Here is a 16,979-nt window from a genome sequence, read left to right on the forward strand (position 1 = left end):
ATATTTACTACTGCCTAGGAACTGTATTCTGTGGTGTGTTCTTATGCATTCTAATATATATTCCTTTCATATGAGTGAGTGAACTGAGGTGAGATAATATCCTTCGTGTTCTAGTGAAAATGTTGTGTCTTAACTCTGATCTTTAGATGCCTAGTGTTTGTTTATTGCGATAATTGTGAAGCACTCATGACAGAAAGTATCGCACCTACCTACCTACCTCCCGACCTACATTTCCTTACACACTCTCACTAAAAATTGCAATATAACAAAATCACATCACACCATATCACGATGCCAAGAATCTTGATTTCATCAACCCAATAGCACTGCAAATCATCTATCGTCTGTCATTTTTCATTTTTTCATTTTCATTGCGTAGTTGTCCCACATTTCCCCTTAATTCAAGGGAACATGGTATGCAAGTCTACCTACTATAGCTCCTCCCCACCCTCCATTATAATACAATAGTTTAATATTCCTTTCCTTTGCTATCTCTCAACACTCTAGCTTTTTCCATCTTCCCACTCTGGGTTCTATTTCAAAATTAGCATTCATTCAACTTTATATATATATATACAGAGGATTATAGGGATTCGTAACATACCTTTCTCAAAATGACAAGACCCTCCAGATTACTGCTCAAACTAATATATTGTTCGTCTTCCAATTCCGCTCTCTCGCCATATGCCAAAAGTACAGGGGTACTCTGTGTTTGCCAACCAGTGATAGTCTTAGGACGACCAGCTTGTCCTACAACATCAACGGCTTGTCCAACTCGGACATTAACTGTCAATGGCTTAAGATCTTCGTCAAGAGTAACGAGGAATCTAGGGTGCATGGCTGTAACGAGGTAGTATAGGAGGTAATGTGATTTGGTTGTGACGAATTGCTTGGCATCGATCATAGCAACCAAGACGGAGAGAAGACCACCAGCTGCGACTCTAGAGAGTACTTGGCGATCGGTGTGGAATGGGTTGATGGAAAGCGTTCCCTTACCCATGTGAAGCAGACCCTGGGCAATTCTGACCATGAACAGAGCGTCAGGGTCACGGTGGTAGTAGCTAGCCAATTGGCGGAGTAATTGAGCCAATCTAGCATTGTTGGTTCCAGCACCCAAGAGACCCATTGCAAAGATAGCATTAATTGCAACATCATTGTCATTGTCGTGACTGTAACGAGATAATGTATCATAAACCTTCATCTGTGGGTTACTAGGACTTAGCAGACCCATGGCGAGAGGAACTGCTTTTCTGATATTGGCTTCACCGTAGTGCATCAAATGAGCAAATTGACGCAAGACCATCTCTTGACCAACATCTTCTCCCATAGCGACCAAACCAAGACCGAGAACAGCATAGGCTTGAAGTAATTCATCACCTTTCTTGTCATCACTTTCTTCGATATGATCATTACAGATGTGGAGAAGTTCTTGGAGCTTCAAAACTGTTCCAGTTCCAGCCCAGGCACAGATTTCTGCCAAAACAGCTGTTGGCTTAGACATGGGGTGATCAACAGCCTTCAAAGTCTCGAGGATAACATCCACATTCTCTTGTTGCCCAAAGAACAACAGACCCAAACCAAGAGCCATGAATCGAGTCCACTTGTCCTTGAGCTGAGATTTGCGATCATCATCAAGGAAAGTTTGGAAGATGGCTTCAGTGATATCACTGTTACCAGATCCAACGAAAATCATACCTAAAGATAAAGCTGCCATGGCGGAAATTTGCATTTCCACGGAAGTATCGGTAACTATAGGTAAGAGAAGCTCCAAAAGTTGCTCCCTGTTTGACCCAGCATAAGCAAGACCAAGACCCATAATAGCACCAACTCTAACAAGAGGATTCTTGTGGTTAAGCTTATCCTCTTCACCGAGAAGGGCGAGAGCTGGCTCAGAATCGATTCGTACTCCAGAGTTCATTATGCCGATAGCCAATAGAGTACCAGCTTGAATTTGAGTTTCGGGGGCGTATGTGTATTTGTCAATCTTGTCCAAACCGGTCTCAACGTCCCAGAGAAGTAATGTACCCATCGACGCAACTGTGGACATCATTCCCTCTTCCTTAGTTTTCCAAACCCAACTTGCTTTCTCATCTTCAACCATCATCATCTTATCATTACCGAATCCAGCGTTCACGAAAGCATTGACAAAACCTGCTGCCAAGTTGTGCCCAGCAGAGTCAAGGTTTGTTAATCCCGCGACCCTATTACTCTCCAAATGACTCTTGTAAATGTCTTCGGTCGTCTTTGGATTCAAAATGTTCAGTTCCTTGGCTAGGGCCTTGAAATGTTCCGGCATCTTAGTATTATACATACACTCCATGATCTCCTGGTCCTCGCTGGTTTCGGATGGTAGATCATCAAGAACTATTCTTTGGCGAGCAATGAGGAAAGCCATTTGTTTCTTCAATGCCGGGTCTGTTGTAGAATCGAAATCGGATCTAACGAGCTCGAGATCGTTTAATCTAATGGCAAGGACAATTGCTTGGGTGAGTTGGTTGTATTTCTTGTAAATATCGTGTGCGGTTCTAAGGAATGTCTGGTCCTCTGGATAAGTCAAGAGGTTGACCATGCTAACCATGTAAAGGCATGCTCGTGTGTAGGTATCCTTATCTAGGTAATTTGGAATTTGCTCGATGATCTCAAGCTCACTCATCAGATCGACAGCATCAGCCTCAGCGTTACTCTTCAAGAATAATGGCACAAGGATCAAGGCTAGATCAATAAGATCTTGAGTTGGTTGATCTTCCGCTAATCTTTTGCTGTACATCTCTCCCAGTTCCAAAGCAAGATGTCGTGTATATTCGTGACCCCATGAGGCAATATCTGATGTAGGTGCAAGCAATCGGAATTTGAGAGTGTCTTGTCTTTCTTCATCTGAAAATGTCATACCAATAACTGAAAGAACATCTGCGAGAGATGTTTTATCATCCCCTTCCGGCCATTGTTCGTACAACTTAATCATGGGCTCGTAATGTGGTCTGAGGAACTTGAGAGGTTTTGGTACAGCGGTCATAGATGAAGTGGAGGTTTTGATCGAATCTTTGATAGCTTCGAGGGCACTTTTGTAAAGACTTGTGTCGGATTCCTATATCAAAATTGTTAGATTTGCTTGCAAAATCCAGCGAGGAACATTTGCATACTGTTAATCTCTCCACCAGCATATCAAGCTCACTCTTCAGTTGTTGGTCTTCCTCGCTGAGCTCCTCCGCTATTGCAACAGCCATGTTAGTAATTGCCCATCTATTCCATTACCAACAACATACCTCCAACGACCGGCTCTTCTTTCGCCCCATTAGCTATAGGCTTTCCATCTTTATCCTTCTCTACCTCCTCTGGCTTCTTGGGATCTGAGACCGCCTTGCCTTTGCCCTTGTCAACAGACTTTGGTGGTTCGCCATCTTGCGCCATGTTGTTTCTAATGGTTGATGTGGAAGCGGCGTTTCTGAACTTGTTGGGAATATGAAAAGAAAGGCTAAAGACAATGCGCAGGAAGGGTATAAATCACTACAAGTCAAGTAGTAGTGAAAGTGAGTGGTATGTCGTGGAATTCGTGATAAACTTTTGATTCTTAATAAGGTCCTCCAGGCAGGTCTGCTTTCGCGTCTAAGCAGCTTCACCAGATCATAGCTCAGGTAGTGTCGCTAGCAGCCGAACATTACCAACTTTAATTACACACCCAAGGAAGCAACGCCAAACGAGGGTGAATATAATAGTCCTTTACTATAACCACATCTGTAGCCGTTCACAGCCCAACGGCAGAAAATCCCAAAAATTAATTTCTGAAGAGACGTCAAATTACAACAATATCGAATAACAACTTTTAAGATGAAGTTGGATACTAAGGCTATGCGGTATTTGACCGCTGAAGACTGGCGCACACTTACAGCAGTCGAACAAGGTTCCAAAAACCATGAGGTTGTTCCTACCAAACTCATTGAACAATTATCAGGTCTCCGAGGCGGGGTTCATAGATGCATATCCGCACTCGCAAAAGTCAATTTAATCGCACGCCTCAAGAACGCAAAATACGATGGCTATCGTCTCACATATGGAGGACTCGATTATCTTGCGTTAAATACATATCGTAAACGCAAGGATGTTTACAGCGTCGGAAATCAAATCGGTGTCGGAAAAGAGAGTGATATTTTTGTGGTGGCAGATGAGAAGGGAGTGCAGAGGGTACTGAAGATTCATCGATTGGGACGAATATCATTTAGAACGGTCAAGGCGAATCGAGACTATTTACGACATCGATCCTCGGCATCATGGATGCATATGTCACGATTGGCAGCGCTGAAGGAATTCACGTTTATGACGGCTCTACGAGATAATGGATTTCCTGTCCCCGAACCACTCGCACAATCTAGACATACTATAGTTATGTCTTTGATCGATGCATTTCCTATGCGTCAAATATCTTCCGTTCCAGATCCAGCCTCCCTCTACGCCGAACTTATCTCCATGATCCTACGCTTAGCACAATATGGACTCATCCACGGCGATTTCAACGAATTCAACATTTTAATCAAGGAAGAGACGAACCCAGAAAATCCTGAAGAGATAGTCAGCTTGACTCCCATTCTTATTGATTTTCCACAGATGGTTTCTGTCGACCATGTAAATGCAGAATACTACTTTGATCGAGACGTCAACTGTATTAAGCGATTTTTTGACCGACGATTCCATTTCACCAGCAATGAGAAGGGTCCTCATTTCAAGGATGCTCGCAAACTTATCGGTAAAGATGGTGTAAAGCGATTGGATGTTTCTGTCGAGGCATCGGGATTCTCAAAAAAGATGGCGAAAGAGCTCGAGGCATATATGAAAGCGGTAGGCGTTGACGGTGATGGCGAACCCGGGGCGGAAAGAAGTGATGATGATTTTGACGACGAAGACGACGACTACGACGAAGACGATGAGGAGGAGGAAGAAGAACAGGATGAAGAAGAAAAAGAGGCTGCGGATAGCCATAAAGCGGATGACCTTGCAGATCCTGCCAACGTAAAACAGCAGAATGAAGAGGCTGCAGAGATAAAGCCGAAGGGGGATGCTGAACTGTCGAATGATGGCAAGGAAGAGTTGTCATTGTCCAATCTCAAGATTGAAGAGAAGACTTGATTCTGTTTCGCAGCCAAAGCAAAATTAACAATTGATAATAAATGTGCGGCCTATCACTTGCCTTGAGAAGTTGCTTCTTACTTTGTGGTGACTTATGCTATCAACATTTGATGCAGCGAGGCAGAGAGAGCGTTTGAAAAGGACTGCTGAAGTAATATTGCCCAGGTGGACCACGGCAGTTGTTGTATGACCACATCAAGATTCTCTCGAAAATGTTCGATCGGAGCCATCAATGTGAGTATCAGCCACCCCAAAATGAAGGAAGTCACCCAAGTCCTAAATCGTCAAATTTGTAGTGTGCATCCTCCATTATGTGGCTAGCTTCAAAATTCATTTCAAGTCACACACTTTTGATCATAAGTTTAATGTGAAGTTGATGCAAATTTAGCTTGATTATGCTACAGAAAAGTCTTATCTACCTAGTACTGTTGCAACAAGAGCAATGAAAACGAAAGAAATTACAAAGAAAAGAGTAATCTGCCTGATATCCTCACACGCTGACATGAAAAGTAATGTTTCGCACCACTATCGTCAATATGTCACACCCTCGTGGATGTACAGATCGCCAGCCTCGAAAAATATTGAACTAGAAGCGAGTATGTAATGTAACATAGATAATACTTCGACCAGGATTATGTATGTATGCTTGGTGAATAAGCATGTATGCTGGAAGGTATGGATTTATCATAATAGGTATCGTTAAAAGTGGGGGCATGCCTCGTTTCGAGGTAAGTGTTCGTGCAATAATGAAATTTGGACCACAAAATTGAGTAAATGTTGACATGAAGGTATGATGATACAGAACCATGTTAATCTCTCTACTTGCGAGTAGATGGAGAGGTGATGGAAGCACTATGTGCAATGGATGAGCTGTGTACGACAACTGGGGAATCGTGAATTGTGACTCCATCGTCAGCGGAGCCACTCTCGGAAACGGTTGGAGTGACGCTTGTGATAACGGTACTGACGACAAGTTAGTATTCAAGTGCCCCATAGACTGCCCGTAGAATAAGCTCACTGGGTCAAAGGCTTCTTGGGAGAGGCTTCAGTCAAGGAAACTTTGACAACCGATCGGTCCAAGTCCTTGAAACCTGTGACACGTCCAGCAGGACTGCAATCACATTAGCACCGCCAGTGTAAAAGAATAAAGGCATAGCATACCTTAGAACACCATCTCTCTTCCAAGATCCGCTGGATCTGGAGCCAGGAAGGTGACGAGCAATCTGAGAAGCCCGAGGAAGAATTGGAGATGGCATTGGGGGAGAAGCCAATGCGATCATGTCGGCAGCTGGGGCGCCATAAGCTCCAACGTTGTACTCATTGGTGCGGAATTGACGACGTTCAGTGGTGATTCGCTTTAAATCCTTTTGTGCGGGAGTGTCGGCGTAACGAACTTGAAGTAAGAGACCTTCTTCGCCGATGGGCTGACCGTGGAACTTTCTGATGATCTCCTCGCAGACATCACGGTTTTCGAAACTGCAGTGCAAAAGTAAGCTTATGGCAGTGGCAGGGAGGAGAATGTCAACTTACCGAGCGAATCCAACGCCTCGGCTGTGGTTTTGGGAATCGCGAAGAATGCGGCTACTGCTGACCTTGTAGTCCATGAAGATAGCACCAAGTTCCTAAGACAAGATTAGCTGAAGCAAGGGCTACTAATTACGAGGGCTGCCTTACAGATTCGGTCATGGTCTTTGGCAAATTGGAAACATAAAGATTGGTGGATGCCTCATCACCCTCTGCTTTAAGACGAGCATTGAAAGATTCCTGTGGAGAATTAGCTACCATCAAGGAATGGCATGGCTGAATACATACTCTAGCAAAACCAACTTCGTAACCAAGTTCCCAGAAACCACGAATGCACATCTCGGAATCGCGGACATCGAAATACTTAGCGAAACCAAACCTATAAAGCTGTTAGTGGCAGTAGGAAGATTCCTTGCAGAGAAATGACGTACCCCTTGCAAGCACCAGTGGCTGTGTCAATGATTGCCTTAGAGGTCTCGACTTTACCGAAGCGGGCAGCATATTGTGCGAGTGTTTCGTCATCAGTGTTTGGATGAAGTCCACGAATGTAGACATTGCGATTGTTCTTGATGGGATTGTGTAAGCTCTGGTCCAAAGTTCTCATATTCTCGGTTGGAGTAAAAACCGCTGGGACAGCTCTTGGAATTGGTGGAAACTGCTTCAAAAGAGCTTGGATGTCGACACCGATTGGAAGTGTTGGATAAGGAAGTGCCTTGACGAGCGATTGGGCATGAGGAACTGGAAGCTGCTGGGGAGATGGGGTAGAGCCGAATGGAGATCGGTCAATCGCAGCAATATGAGCACCAGATTCACGATTAGCGAATGAGGTATAGTACGGTGTTCCAGGAAGAGACTCGGTAGTGGAGTAAGAGCCGCGGCGATTTTCAAGACCAGGAACATCCTTGGTGGAGTGAGAATGATCGGATCTGTCAGCATAGTAGGCAGATCGGGCGTTTGGTGTGTACGGAATATTTTGTTGGTATCCTGGGACATAGCCAGGGTAGACCGAAGATGCCTGTGCAAGATAGGGTAGTGCTCCAGGGAAGGAGTTCATGTTGTATGCATTCTCAGATATTTGCTGAGGGGCTAACGATTGTGGCTGGAACATGCTTGGTGCATATACAAGGCCATCAGGGGTAACTTGAAAGTAGACTTGGCCTGTTCCCAAATGATGTTGGTTAGTAGCCATTGGACCTGTAGAACTAGGCATGCTGCCAGGAATAGCTAAACCAGCAAATTGATTCACCATTGCGTTCATGGCGCCGTCTCCAGCGTGGGCAATGCCACTGCTGGCCTGAGCAAATGTGGCTTGCTGACCTTGAGAATCCCGGGTTGTGCGAGCTTGTTGCTGAGTGTACATAGTTGTTGTGGTGCGGTTTGGGAATGTATTTGCTGCTTCAGCATGTGTAGCAGTTTGAGGGTAAGACATGGTATCCTGCATGTAAGATATTTGTTAGTACCAAATATGAGTGGACCATTGATGGAGGATGTAGTTGATGGGAGATGAAATGTATTGAAGAAACAAATAAAGATGGGAAGATCAGAAGTGAGGAAGTTTGAAGAGATGATTTTCTTGTGAACGATAAGAGGTAGTGAATAAGGACAGTGAAAGTGAATTGTTAGAAATTATGTTTGTGACTCAGCGAAACAAAGCAGATAGCCGGAAATCATCGATCGGGAATCTGCAATGCAGAAACAGATTCGCTGGATACAGTTGAGAGAAACGAGAAAATTGAGACATTGCTTGACTTACTTTACAGTTCTTGACAAGAACAACGCTTTTTACTCCAATAATGGTATTCTCAAGCAATTCAACTAGAGGCTTTCAGAGTCAGCAACCGCCAATTGCGGATGAAAGAAGAAGAGTGCAGGAGTGAGTGAATGAGTTCAATTCGAAGTACCTTTTTGAAAAGACGATTGAATGGAGACTATTTCCTTTTTGGGAGCGTTTTCCAGATGTATGATAGGACGAGTAGAAGTAAACTTGAATAAGCTACTTTCAAGAAACGGGGAAGAAAATGAATTTAGTAGCGAGTAGAGTTTTCTAGAATGATAGAAAGCTATCGAGCCAGGTGGTTGTTGTAAGGTAGAGATTGTGATGAAGAATTGGTCTTAATGTGATTTGAAGTAGAGAGAGAAGAAGATGAGGAGGAAGATGAGATGAAAACTTCGTTAAGAAGGGGACCACGGAGCTAAGAGTAATTGAAGGGCCAGAAAGAGGTGAAAGTAGAAAGAACGTATTCGTCTGAAGTTTTTGAAAATGGCAACGACTGCCGGGTACCAGCTCGAGTAATGATAATGGAAGGTTCGAGTTCCCTTTTGCTATGTTCTTATGTTAACAAAATCAAACAAGACAGAGCGAACAACGGAAGGGCAATTACTACCAGAACACTCGAGCAATCAAGGCAAAGATAAGGACTATAACTAAAAGATAAATATAAACATACCAGTTGCTATTGCCGCTGCTGTCCCTCGCAAAGTTGCCGGTACAGTTATTGGATTTCTGTGTGTCTGAATGAATGAATATTCTTGGATATGGCTAGAAAGATAGCTGGGTATCTATGAACGGTGTCTGTGGAAGTCGTAGATACACAGGTGATATGTGGGATAGAGAAGTAGAGGTAGAGGTAGAGGCAGATATCGGTATAAGTAGATTTGAGGTGATATAGGTAGGTTCCCAGGTAGGTAGATCTTCAGATCCAGAGATAATTTAAACAAGGCAACGACGGCAAAGCAATATGTATCAAATCAGGCAGGTGCGTATGTTGGCGAGAGATCATCTGTGAAGATTGGTGAAAGCGCCATGTCGGTGATGTGAAGTATGATTTGAAAATGGATGATAGCTCGATGTCGGCAACACAACACGATAATGCGATAGAAAAATTCAAAATGGACCACCCAAAAGATTTCAAACTACAAAATCTTTACACGTCAACATGCTCGAACATACATAAAGATAAAGTACAATTAATTACTACTATCGCCAATGTCGAGATGTGGACTTGAAGCTTATAAGTATAAAGAAAAAGGTCAAACATAGGGAGGGAACAATAGTCTCCTTTTAGGAAAATGCATGTTTTACGGGTATGCATGTGCCTTCCCGCACTTCACTTGGTATATACCTAATAGGCAAGAAAGAGGGTATGAAAGCCATATGTTCAATAGTGATACAAAGTGTCCTGTGAGTTACTTACTTGCTTCTTCTTCTATCATGATCACCAAATTACACGACAGAAACGACCTGCCGAGTGTAGGGATAACCTTTCCTCGGTTCTCGAGTGCATGCTATGCGAGTGAAGGGAATGTATGTATAGGTTCTAAAGCCATCCGAGCTTCATTGAAGGCAAATATGATAGATAATGATTACAAAATCGACCAAACTACGCCTTCAGGTACCGAATACAGATTCTATTCAGCCAGCATAGGCTTCCGCAACTCCTGGCTTCTACCAAACATCTTCATTGGTGATTGTGCATAGCAATACTTAACAAAGCATATCATAGCAATCATAGCATCTAATGAAGTCGGCAAATTGCATGGAAAGGTAGTCTGCCACTCAAGTAAGTATTCAAACAATGAGTGACATGTCGTTGTCACTGCAAATGTGCAGAATCTGGAGGATCGCAGATCTCTTTATGTGCCCCGAACCCTCATTGTGGGACAGGTAAGACAAACGCAAGGGACATTCATGTGTCGGCTATTTATGGTGTTCAGGGGAATAAGCAACTACAAACAATGAATTGTGAGCGGGCTGACGTCAATTCAATACGCCTTTCCTTCGAGACTTTGCTATATAATATGCATTGTAAAAAGACTGCAAGAGGGTGATCCAATCTGCTCGGTGCGTCTGGTTCAGAGAGGATTCTACCATTCCAAGTTAAGATCGAGATTTCCGTTACTTGTGAAGGAATGACTGCACAAAATCCGAGCGTTGTGCTACTCATTCTCAGCCTAGACTTTCGCTAAGAGCTACCCGCTTGAACCGCCATCGTTTTCCCGTCCTTAACATCGAAATCCAGTCATTTGCTGATCAAGACATGCTACCAATATTTGTGGCTAAAATTCACAGTTCAGTTCAATTGGACCGCAATTATATCGATTGAGTAAAACACGATGCTGCTGGGAACCGCGGATGCTGCCGGGATTATTACCCGGAATATCTTACTTTCTAGGTGTTTCTTTCTCCCTTCTCTGCGCCTTGACCTCTTTCTTTCTCCACCAGTCTCCTTGCAAGTTGGGGACATCTATCTGACATGGTTTCCAAAAAAATACGATACACCCACGTTCCAAGGTTATCAGTGATAGATAATTAAGATGGAACCCTCTCGGCCGAACGTACCAAGAAGTTGGAACGTATATTGTGTATATGCAACCCACAATGGTGATTCCTTCGCTGGTTAGAAATCTTCGCAAGCTTTACTTTCAGTGTCCGGAATCCGGGTTTCTGGGACGCTGGATTGGAGATTTTTGCGTTATCTGGGTATGATGCTCCGGATTATGGGGAAGTTTGAGAAGCAATTAAATCTTTCGGTAGATCTGGACCCTGAATTCAACAGCGTGTCTAGCCAAAGATGGAAATTTGCGCGAGATAAATCCCTATGCTAATCATGGAATAACGGTTCAGCGAATGATCTACGAACTCCAGGAACGCCATCTTGAATTTAGATGCTGAAGGAATTTTCGATTTCAAAATCTAGGCCTTCAGACGACCCTGCCTCGCCTGCCTTGATGGCTAACAATCACGGCGCAATGTGGGAAACCCTTCCTTGGCAATCTACCAGATCACCCCGCCAAATCCCACCCACATACCTTGGAAAATACACCCTACGATAACACCACCCTGAGATTCGACTTTCTCATCTATAGAACTAACTCCGAATGTTTTGACGGGACCGTACAGAAAACCTGTTTGTTTACTTTGTTCGGCTAGGCCTGTAAAGAAAAACCAAGCACAAACACATCGAATAGACATCATTCTGGAATTTTGAGGTCAAAACGTTGCTCCCCTCTTGCTCCATCCGAGGGGAGCAAAAATCCCGCTTAATGATAAATCGGATCAACCGGTCGGCCCTTTCTCACGGATCGCTACCTACAGCTTCATAAAAGTCTCCATGCACCTCGTCCAAACTACTCTTCGGCCGCGCGTTCCAGATATAATCAGAACTGCAGCTTTATCTATCCATCCTAGTAGCCAAAAGAAAGTTTGACCTTCCGCTACCTAATTACAGTTAAGACCTACCTAGTGCTCTCTCATTAACAAAACCCCTCATCAATACAACTCAAACAACGGCGCGCTAGTCGTAACTAAAAGCGACTCTCTGGGTTTAGTTCATCTTGACGAATTCGACCATTCACATCAGTTCTAATCCATCCATCTTATTACCTATCCACTCCTCCAATCAATCAACCATCTCTCCACCCATCCCAAACTCACCCACCATCCAAAGTCCAGAATCCAAATACACTCAATATCACATTAAGAACCCCACAATCTAGATTTCTAAAATCCCCATACGCATTCTTCACCCTTTCTCCAATATCCCATCTGACTCACCAACCGACTCGGGTCGCTACAGTCCCCTCCCACGTCTAGACTCGCCTAGATGCTCGAAATAGGAGTGACAAACGACGACTCGCGGAGGTAGCCGCGGAGACTACGTTTTGGTGCATTGTCTGGTTGTTACACGTATGCTGTTCTTCTACACACCCTCTTGAGATCCTAAGATATACAGTCAATAATAGACTTCTGAGAGAGTTCTCTGGTTCTTGGGGTTTATGGTTGATGATGGATGTTGTGTTGGAGTGTGATACATATCATATCATATCACTGGTATTTAAACATTTGGACATTTGGATACTTGAACACTTGATTAAGACTCTTCCTTCGATTAATTTTTAATTTTTTTTTTTTTTTTCATTCTTCTGCATTATAGTTCAGATAATGATTTCCAAAGAAATTAGTTCCATGTTAAAAATAAATATAAACACAAGTTATAAGTTTAGATGTGAGAAAGTATGTCGAAATGTAAATAAGTTGAAGTATAAAAGAAGAATGATATAGGTATCCAGTTGTATATAACTATTCAATCTACCTACCATCTACCTAGGTACCTATAGCTCGATTATATAGAGATTGTATAGAGATTATATAATGATAACGGTAGTGGTTTAAATAAGTTATTATCTACCTACCAATCTACCTAGATAGGTAATCTTATCTAAAATCTAACAAATAATAAGCTCGCCATGCACATCCCCATCTACATCCATATCCATATCCAATATCCCCATCCCTCTTCCCTTCTCCCTTCTCCCTTCTCCCTTCTCCCTTCTCCCTTCTCCCTTCTCCCTTCTCCCTTCTCCCTTCTCCCTTCTCCCACACCCTTCCTACTACCCACCTAGTACGCAATCCCACTAATGAACATTAATAAACCAAAATATATAGAATATCCAATAACTACAACTACAAACCCTGCTCTGCCACTGCGCTAATAATAGCGAGGCGATGCTTCGTTCGTTCGTCCATACTTTGAGATTGTTTCTGGGCGATCTCTTCTATGTATTATATCGTTATCTTACGGATATAATATTAGCACATGGCTCTAGACTTTTGTTCAAGCTTTGCATTACTCGATATAGACATGCACATAGACATAGACAACCTGCAAAGATCATCCGTCTAGCAAGCTCAAGTGACTCCCATCCATATACAAAAGTAGTAATTTCGAATCGTTCTAATTGGCTTATTGACTACCCAAGTACCATAGGTACATCACCCAACCTATCTAACAAGAAAAACGTTTGAAAAAGAACTTTAAAAAAAATACATGTGAGATCTGCTTTCTATGTTCTCATGCGCGCATCGTGAGTAATGTACTGGTTGTAAATGATAAGCCAGTGATAACCTTCTCCGCCCCCTCCCGTCCCTTCTCGTTTCATCCCAAACAGCCTCAGTGTTGTTCCATGCAATCCTCCATTTCATCCATTCATTAAAAAAAATCCTCCGTGTGAAGAAGACAAGGGCACCCATCACAATCTAAATCCAATCCTTGCAGACAAACGACCAAGCCTCGAGTAGGCAGATCTGATTGTCAAAAAATCAAACTCCATCCAAATTTGTCTAGATCCGCCCATTGCAAATACTATGCTTGATTTTGAAAAGGAAAAAGACGAAGTTTGCTTTGCTTTCGAGTCTCAAGTAATGATAGATTTTTGAGCCAATCGATCCGATTTGGTGGCTTGATGATTTTGTATGCGTGAGGTAGCAAACAAGCAGGCGAGTACAAGGTATGGTAGAGGCAAACTATGCAGGCAAGCTGGGTGACCGCATGGTACTTAATACCAGATACGGTAATTATCGAAGAGGAGTAAAAAATCTAGGAAGATTTGCCGAAGAGCAAAGGAGAGGAGAGGCGTAGTGGGTTCGGGAGGTTGATGACAGTGTAGGATATGGAAGACGAAAGAAGAATTTGAAGGTACAGGTCAGTGTTTATAAAAACGAGAGATAATGTATCTATGACCACACATCCTCCTATAATCATGTTAGTTTATGTTTGTGCAAGAAGGACTTGAAAAGTTGAACGCGGTGCGGCAGGTGATAAAATTGGTGAAGCCCCCTCAAAGCCAAATTTTTGCGACCATAGCAATCCACCACCAAGGTAGTCAAACGAAGTGGCAGACAACTTGGTGAAGCAGTAGAAAACGCGGAAAGGAAAGTGAAAGCTTAAAGCATAACATACCTGGTATTGATTGGCGGATCGCATACTTTTTACAACATCCTCAGCCTTTGATTCTGGAATTCCACGTTGCTCTGATATGATTTTACCAAGAACGGTATTGACTTCTCTAGCCATGTTTGCAGCATCACCACAAACATAGAAGTAGGCCTTTTGCATGAGAAGATCGTTGATTTCTTTGGCATGTTCCTTGAGACGGTGCTGGACATAAACCTTTTCCTTGCCCTCACGAGAGAATGCAGTAATGAGCGAGAATTTGTCGCCAAGAGCTTCTTCGTATTCCTGGTGAAATGTTAGCTAAAATGCTCCTTTGTTTTATTCCTGAGAGGAGATGGATTTACTCACCTTCCATTCATCTTTGTACATGAAATCTTCTGTAGACTTTCTACATCCAAAGAATAAGATTGTTCGTCCAACATTCTCGCCAGCCTTTGCCTGTGCAGCTCTTTCCTGAACGAAGGCCCTGAAAGGTGCAACACCAGTTCCAGGACCAATCATGATGACAGGCTTGGATGGATCAGATGGGAGCTTGAAGTTGGAGTGTCTGACGTGTACCGGGACGTGAATGCCATCATACTTATTGCGTGGTCCTGTGATTTCGTATGTGAGGCCATGGGGATCGGGGTGGTCGTCGCCGTGTTGCTTCTGTTTCAATGCAAGGAGATAATTTGTGGTGACACCCTTCAAAGCGTCGGGTCTACCAGGAATATCGATTGACTCGACAACAGCCGTGATGGAGATCTTTTTCTTTTGTACAAGCGAGGAAGATGAAATAGAGTAGTAACGAGGTTGAATCTTGCCCAAACCTTCAATGAAAGCAGAGAATGGGATAGCGCTCCACTTTTCTTGACCACCAACTTCCTGCAAAACCTGAGCAATATTCAAATAGTTGCTACTGATCTTTTGGTGAAAGTAATCTTTGTCACCACCAAGCTTTTCCATTTCGGCCTTGATGGCGTCATTGGGGGCAAAGGCGGCCAAAGTGGCGAGGAATTGACGTGAAACAGGTGCGCAAATCTCCATGTGATATCTGACTATAGCATCGTATGTAGTTGGTGTAGGGAAGGGAACCTTTGCAGTTGCATCCAATGCTTTGACAGTAATGACAGAATCCTTCTTGGAAGAAAGCCCAGTAACATTGAGGAAACGGTCCACTTCTCTTCCAGCATTTGTTGGCCAAACTGCAATGTGATCTCCGGTTTGATAGCTGAGGTTAGATCCACTAATATCGACTTCCAAGTGCAAACAGTTTCGGTCTTTGACGGTGAAGAGCTCCTTGGATTCAGAAATAGGCGCGATGTAAGGGTTGTGAGCGTTGTAAGGACCCTTCGATGTACCCTCTAAATGCATCTTGTTTGGCTCGCCGAGATAAACTTCTGGGGAATCCTTTGACAACTCTTCTCTGTCTGTAATAGCGAAAACCGGTTCATAAACAGCTTCACGTTCCTGGAGTCCCATCTTTTCAGCCAATGCAGTCCACATTGGGTCCTTCCAGGCCAGAAAGTCTTCTTCCATAGTACCAGCACCATCGTCTCCCTCACCGGCTTCACCAATTCTTGTAGCGCCGAGCTTCTCGAAAGCCTTTGTGACGTTTCTGACCATAGAGTTGTAGTGTTCGTAGGTATTGTTTCCGAGACCAAATGCAACAAACTTGAGGTTTTCGAGCGATTTCTCACCACTAGAAAACTCAACATCCTCATTCATGAAATATTCATAGAAATCAACAGCGTTATCGGTTGGTTCGCCTTCACCATATGTAGCCAATACGAAAATTGCGACTTTATCTTCCCCAAAGGTATCGAGGTTGTCGTAGTCATAGTCTTCCAAGTCTGCTACCATGGTCTCCAAGCCGAAACGACTCTTGCCTTCCTTTGCCAATCTAGAAGCATAATCTTCTGCGGTACCAGTCTGCGAACCATAGAAGACGACGCAGTTTTTGTTGGACTCGTCCATCTTCTCAATGATATTTCTTGTCTTTGCGGGTTTGTTTCCATTGGTGGCGGCATAACTGGTAGCATAGGGATCCTTCACGATACCCCAGTATTTTCCTTTCGTGAAGTATGCTATCGTTCCCAGAGCCAGAACCCCAAGGACGACAATGTCCAGGACGTCAAGTTGTCCACCCATCTTGAACTTTGAAGATCTGCCGATGGTTGGGAGGAAATTGAAAGAGAGGATAACCGCAGAAACGGCGGAGAGGATATGAGTGAACTTATGCTCAAACAAGAGCCGAAAAGAAATGACACCTTGCTAGTTGGTGAGATAAGTCGCCGCTATGCTGACTGTGTTAAAAAACCGAAATAAAGTTTAATATCGACAGATATAAATTATTATGTACACATGTACAAAATGTACGTTGTAACTACGGTAAACCTTTTGGATCCTTGAGGACGATCAATCACAAGCCTAGCCGAGTCGAGTGTGTATGAGAAGTGCCCAGGTGTTCTCTTGTTCTCTTACTTTCTAAAAGGGCACGGTCAACCCGTTGATCGCGGAAAGGCAGTGGAGGCAAAGGCAGAGGGCAAAGGCAAAGGCAAAGTTGTTGAATGGTTTCGGAAGCGGTCGAAATATTGTTCGAGATCCGAAAAGACGCCGAAAGTA

General features: G+C 43.5%; 4 protein-coding genes across 4 annotated transcripts; 1 reads left to right on the forward strand and 3 right to left on the reverse strand.

Moving 5' to 3' along the window:
• Positions 1-323: 323 nt before the first annotated feature.
• Positions 324-3,571, reverse strand: EAE97_004907 (uncharacterized protein). Its single transcript, XM_038875419.1, has 4 exons — positions 3,264-3,571; positions 3,141-3,208; positions 605-3,085; positions 324-533 (listed from the first exon to the last, which is right to left on the reverse strand). Exons 1-4 carry the CDS (start codon positions 3,406-3,408, stop codon positions 504-506), a joined length of 2,724 nt encoding a protein of 907 aa, XP_038733776.1. The 5' UTR covers positions 3,409-3,571; the 3' UTR covers positions 324-503.
• Positions 3,572-3,825: 254 nt separating this feature from the next.
• Positions 3,826-5,118, forward strand: EAE97_004908 (uncharacterized protein; the record flags this gene model as incomplete). Its single annotated transcript, XM_038875420.1, has 1 exon — positions 3,826-5,118. One exon carries the CDS (start codon positions 3,826-3,828, stop codon positions 5,116-5,118), a length of 1,293 nt encoding a protein of 430 aa, XP_038733777.1.
• An 818-nt stretch (positions 5,119-5,936) lies between these two features.
• Positions 5,937-8,071, reverse strand: EAE97_004909 (uncharacterized protein; the record flags this gene model as incomplete). Its single annotated transcript, XM_038875421.1, has 7 exons — positions 5,937-6,081; positions 6,137-6,229; positions 6,280-6,594; positions 6,649-6,740; positions 6,793-6,882; positions 6,931-7,021; positions 7,074-8,071. 7 exons carry the CDS (start codon positions 8,069-8,071, stop codon positions 5,937-5,939), a joined length of 1,824 nt encoding a protein of 607 aa, XP_038733778.1.
• A 6,084-nt stretch (positions 8,072-14,155) lies between these two features.
• On the reverse strand, positions 14,156-16,505 carry EAE97_004910 (uncharacterized protein; the record flags this gene model as incomplete). The annotated part of the gene is made up of 3 exons (XM_038875422.1): positions 14,156-14,173; positions 14,382-14,660; positions 14,724-16,505. The coding sequence occupies 3 exons, from the start codon at positions 16,503-16,505 to the stop codon at positions 14,156-14,158; spliced, it is 2,079 nt and encodes a 692-aa protein (XP_038733779.1).
• Between the last annotated feature and the right edge of the window lie 474 nt (positions 16,506-16,979).

This window comes from Botrytis byssoidea (genome assembly GCF_014898295.1).
Source record: "Botrytis byssoidea strain MUCL 94 chromosome Unknown BBYS_008, whole genome shotgun sequence".
NCBI classification, from domain to species: Eukaryota; Fungi; Ascomycota; class Leotiomycetes; order Helotiales; family Sclerotiniaceae; genus Botrytis; species Botrytis byssoidea.

Excerpts from the sequence above, each read along its gene's own strand:
- EAE97_004907 (XM_038875419.1), bottom strand. The coding sequence starts at position 3,408 with ATGGCGCAAGATGGCGAACCACCAAAGTCTGTTGACAAGGGCAAAGGC. Across the intron at positions 3,209-3,263 it reads AGAAGAGCCGGTCGTTGGAG|CGGAGGAGCTCAGCGAGGAA; the intron begins GTATGTTGTTGG and ends CTGTTGCAATAG. Across the intron at positions 3,086-3,140 it reads TGCTGGTGGAGAGATTAACA|GAATCCGACACAAGTCTTTA; the intron begins GTATGCAAATGT and ends ATTTTGATATAG.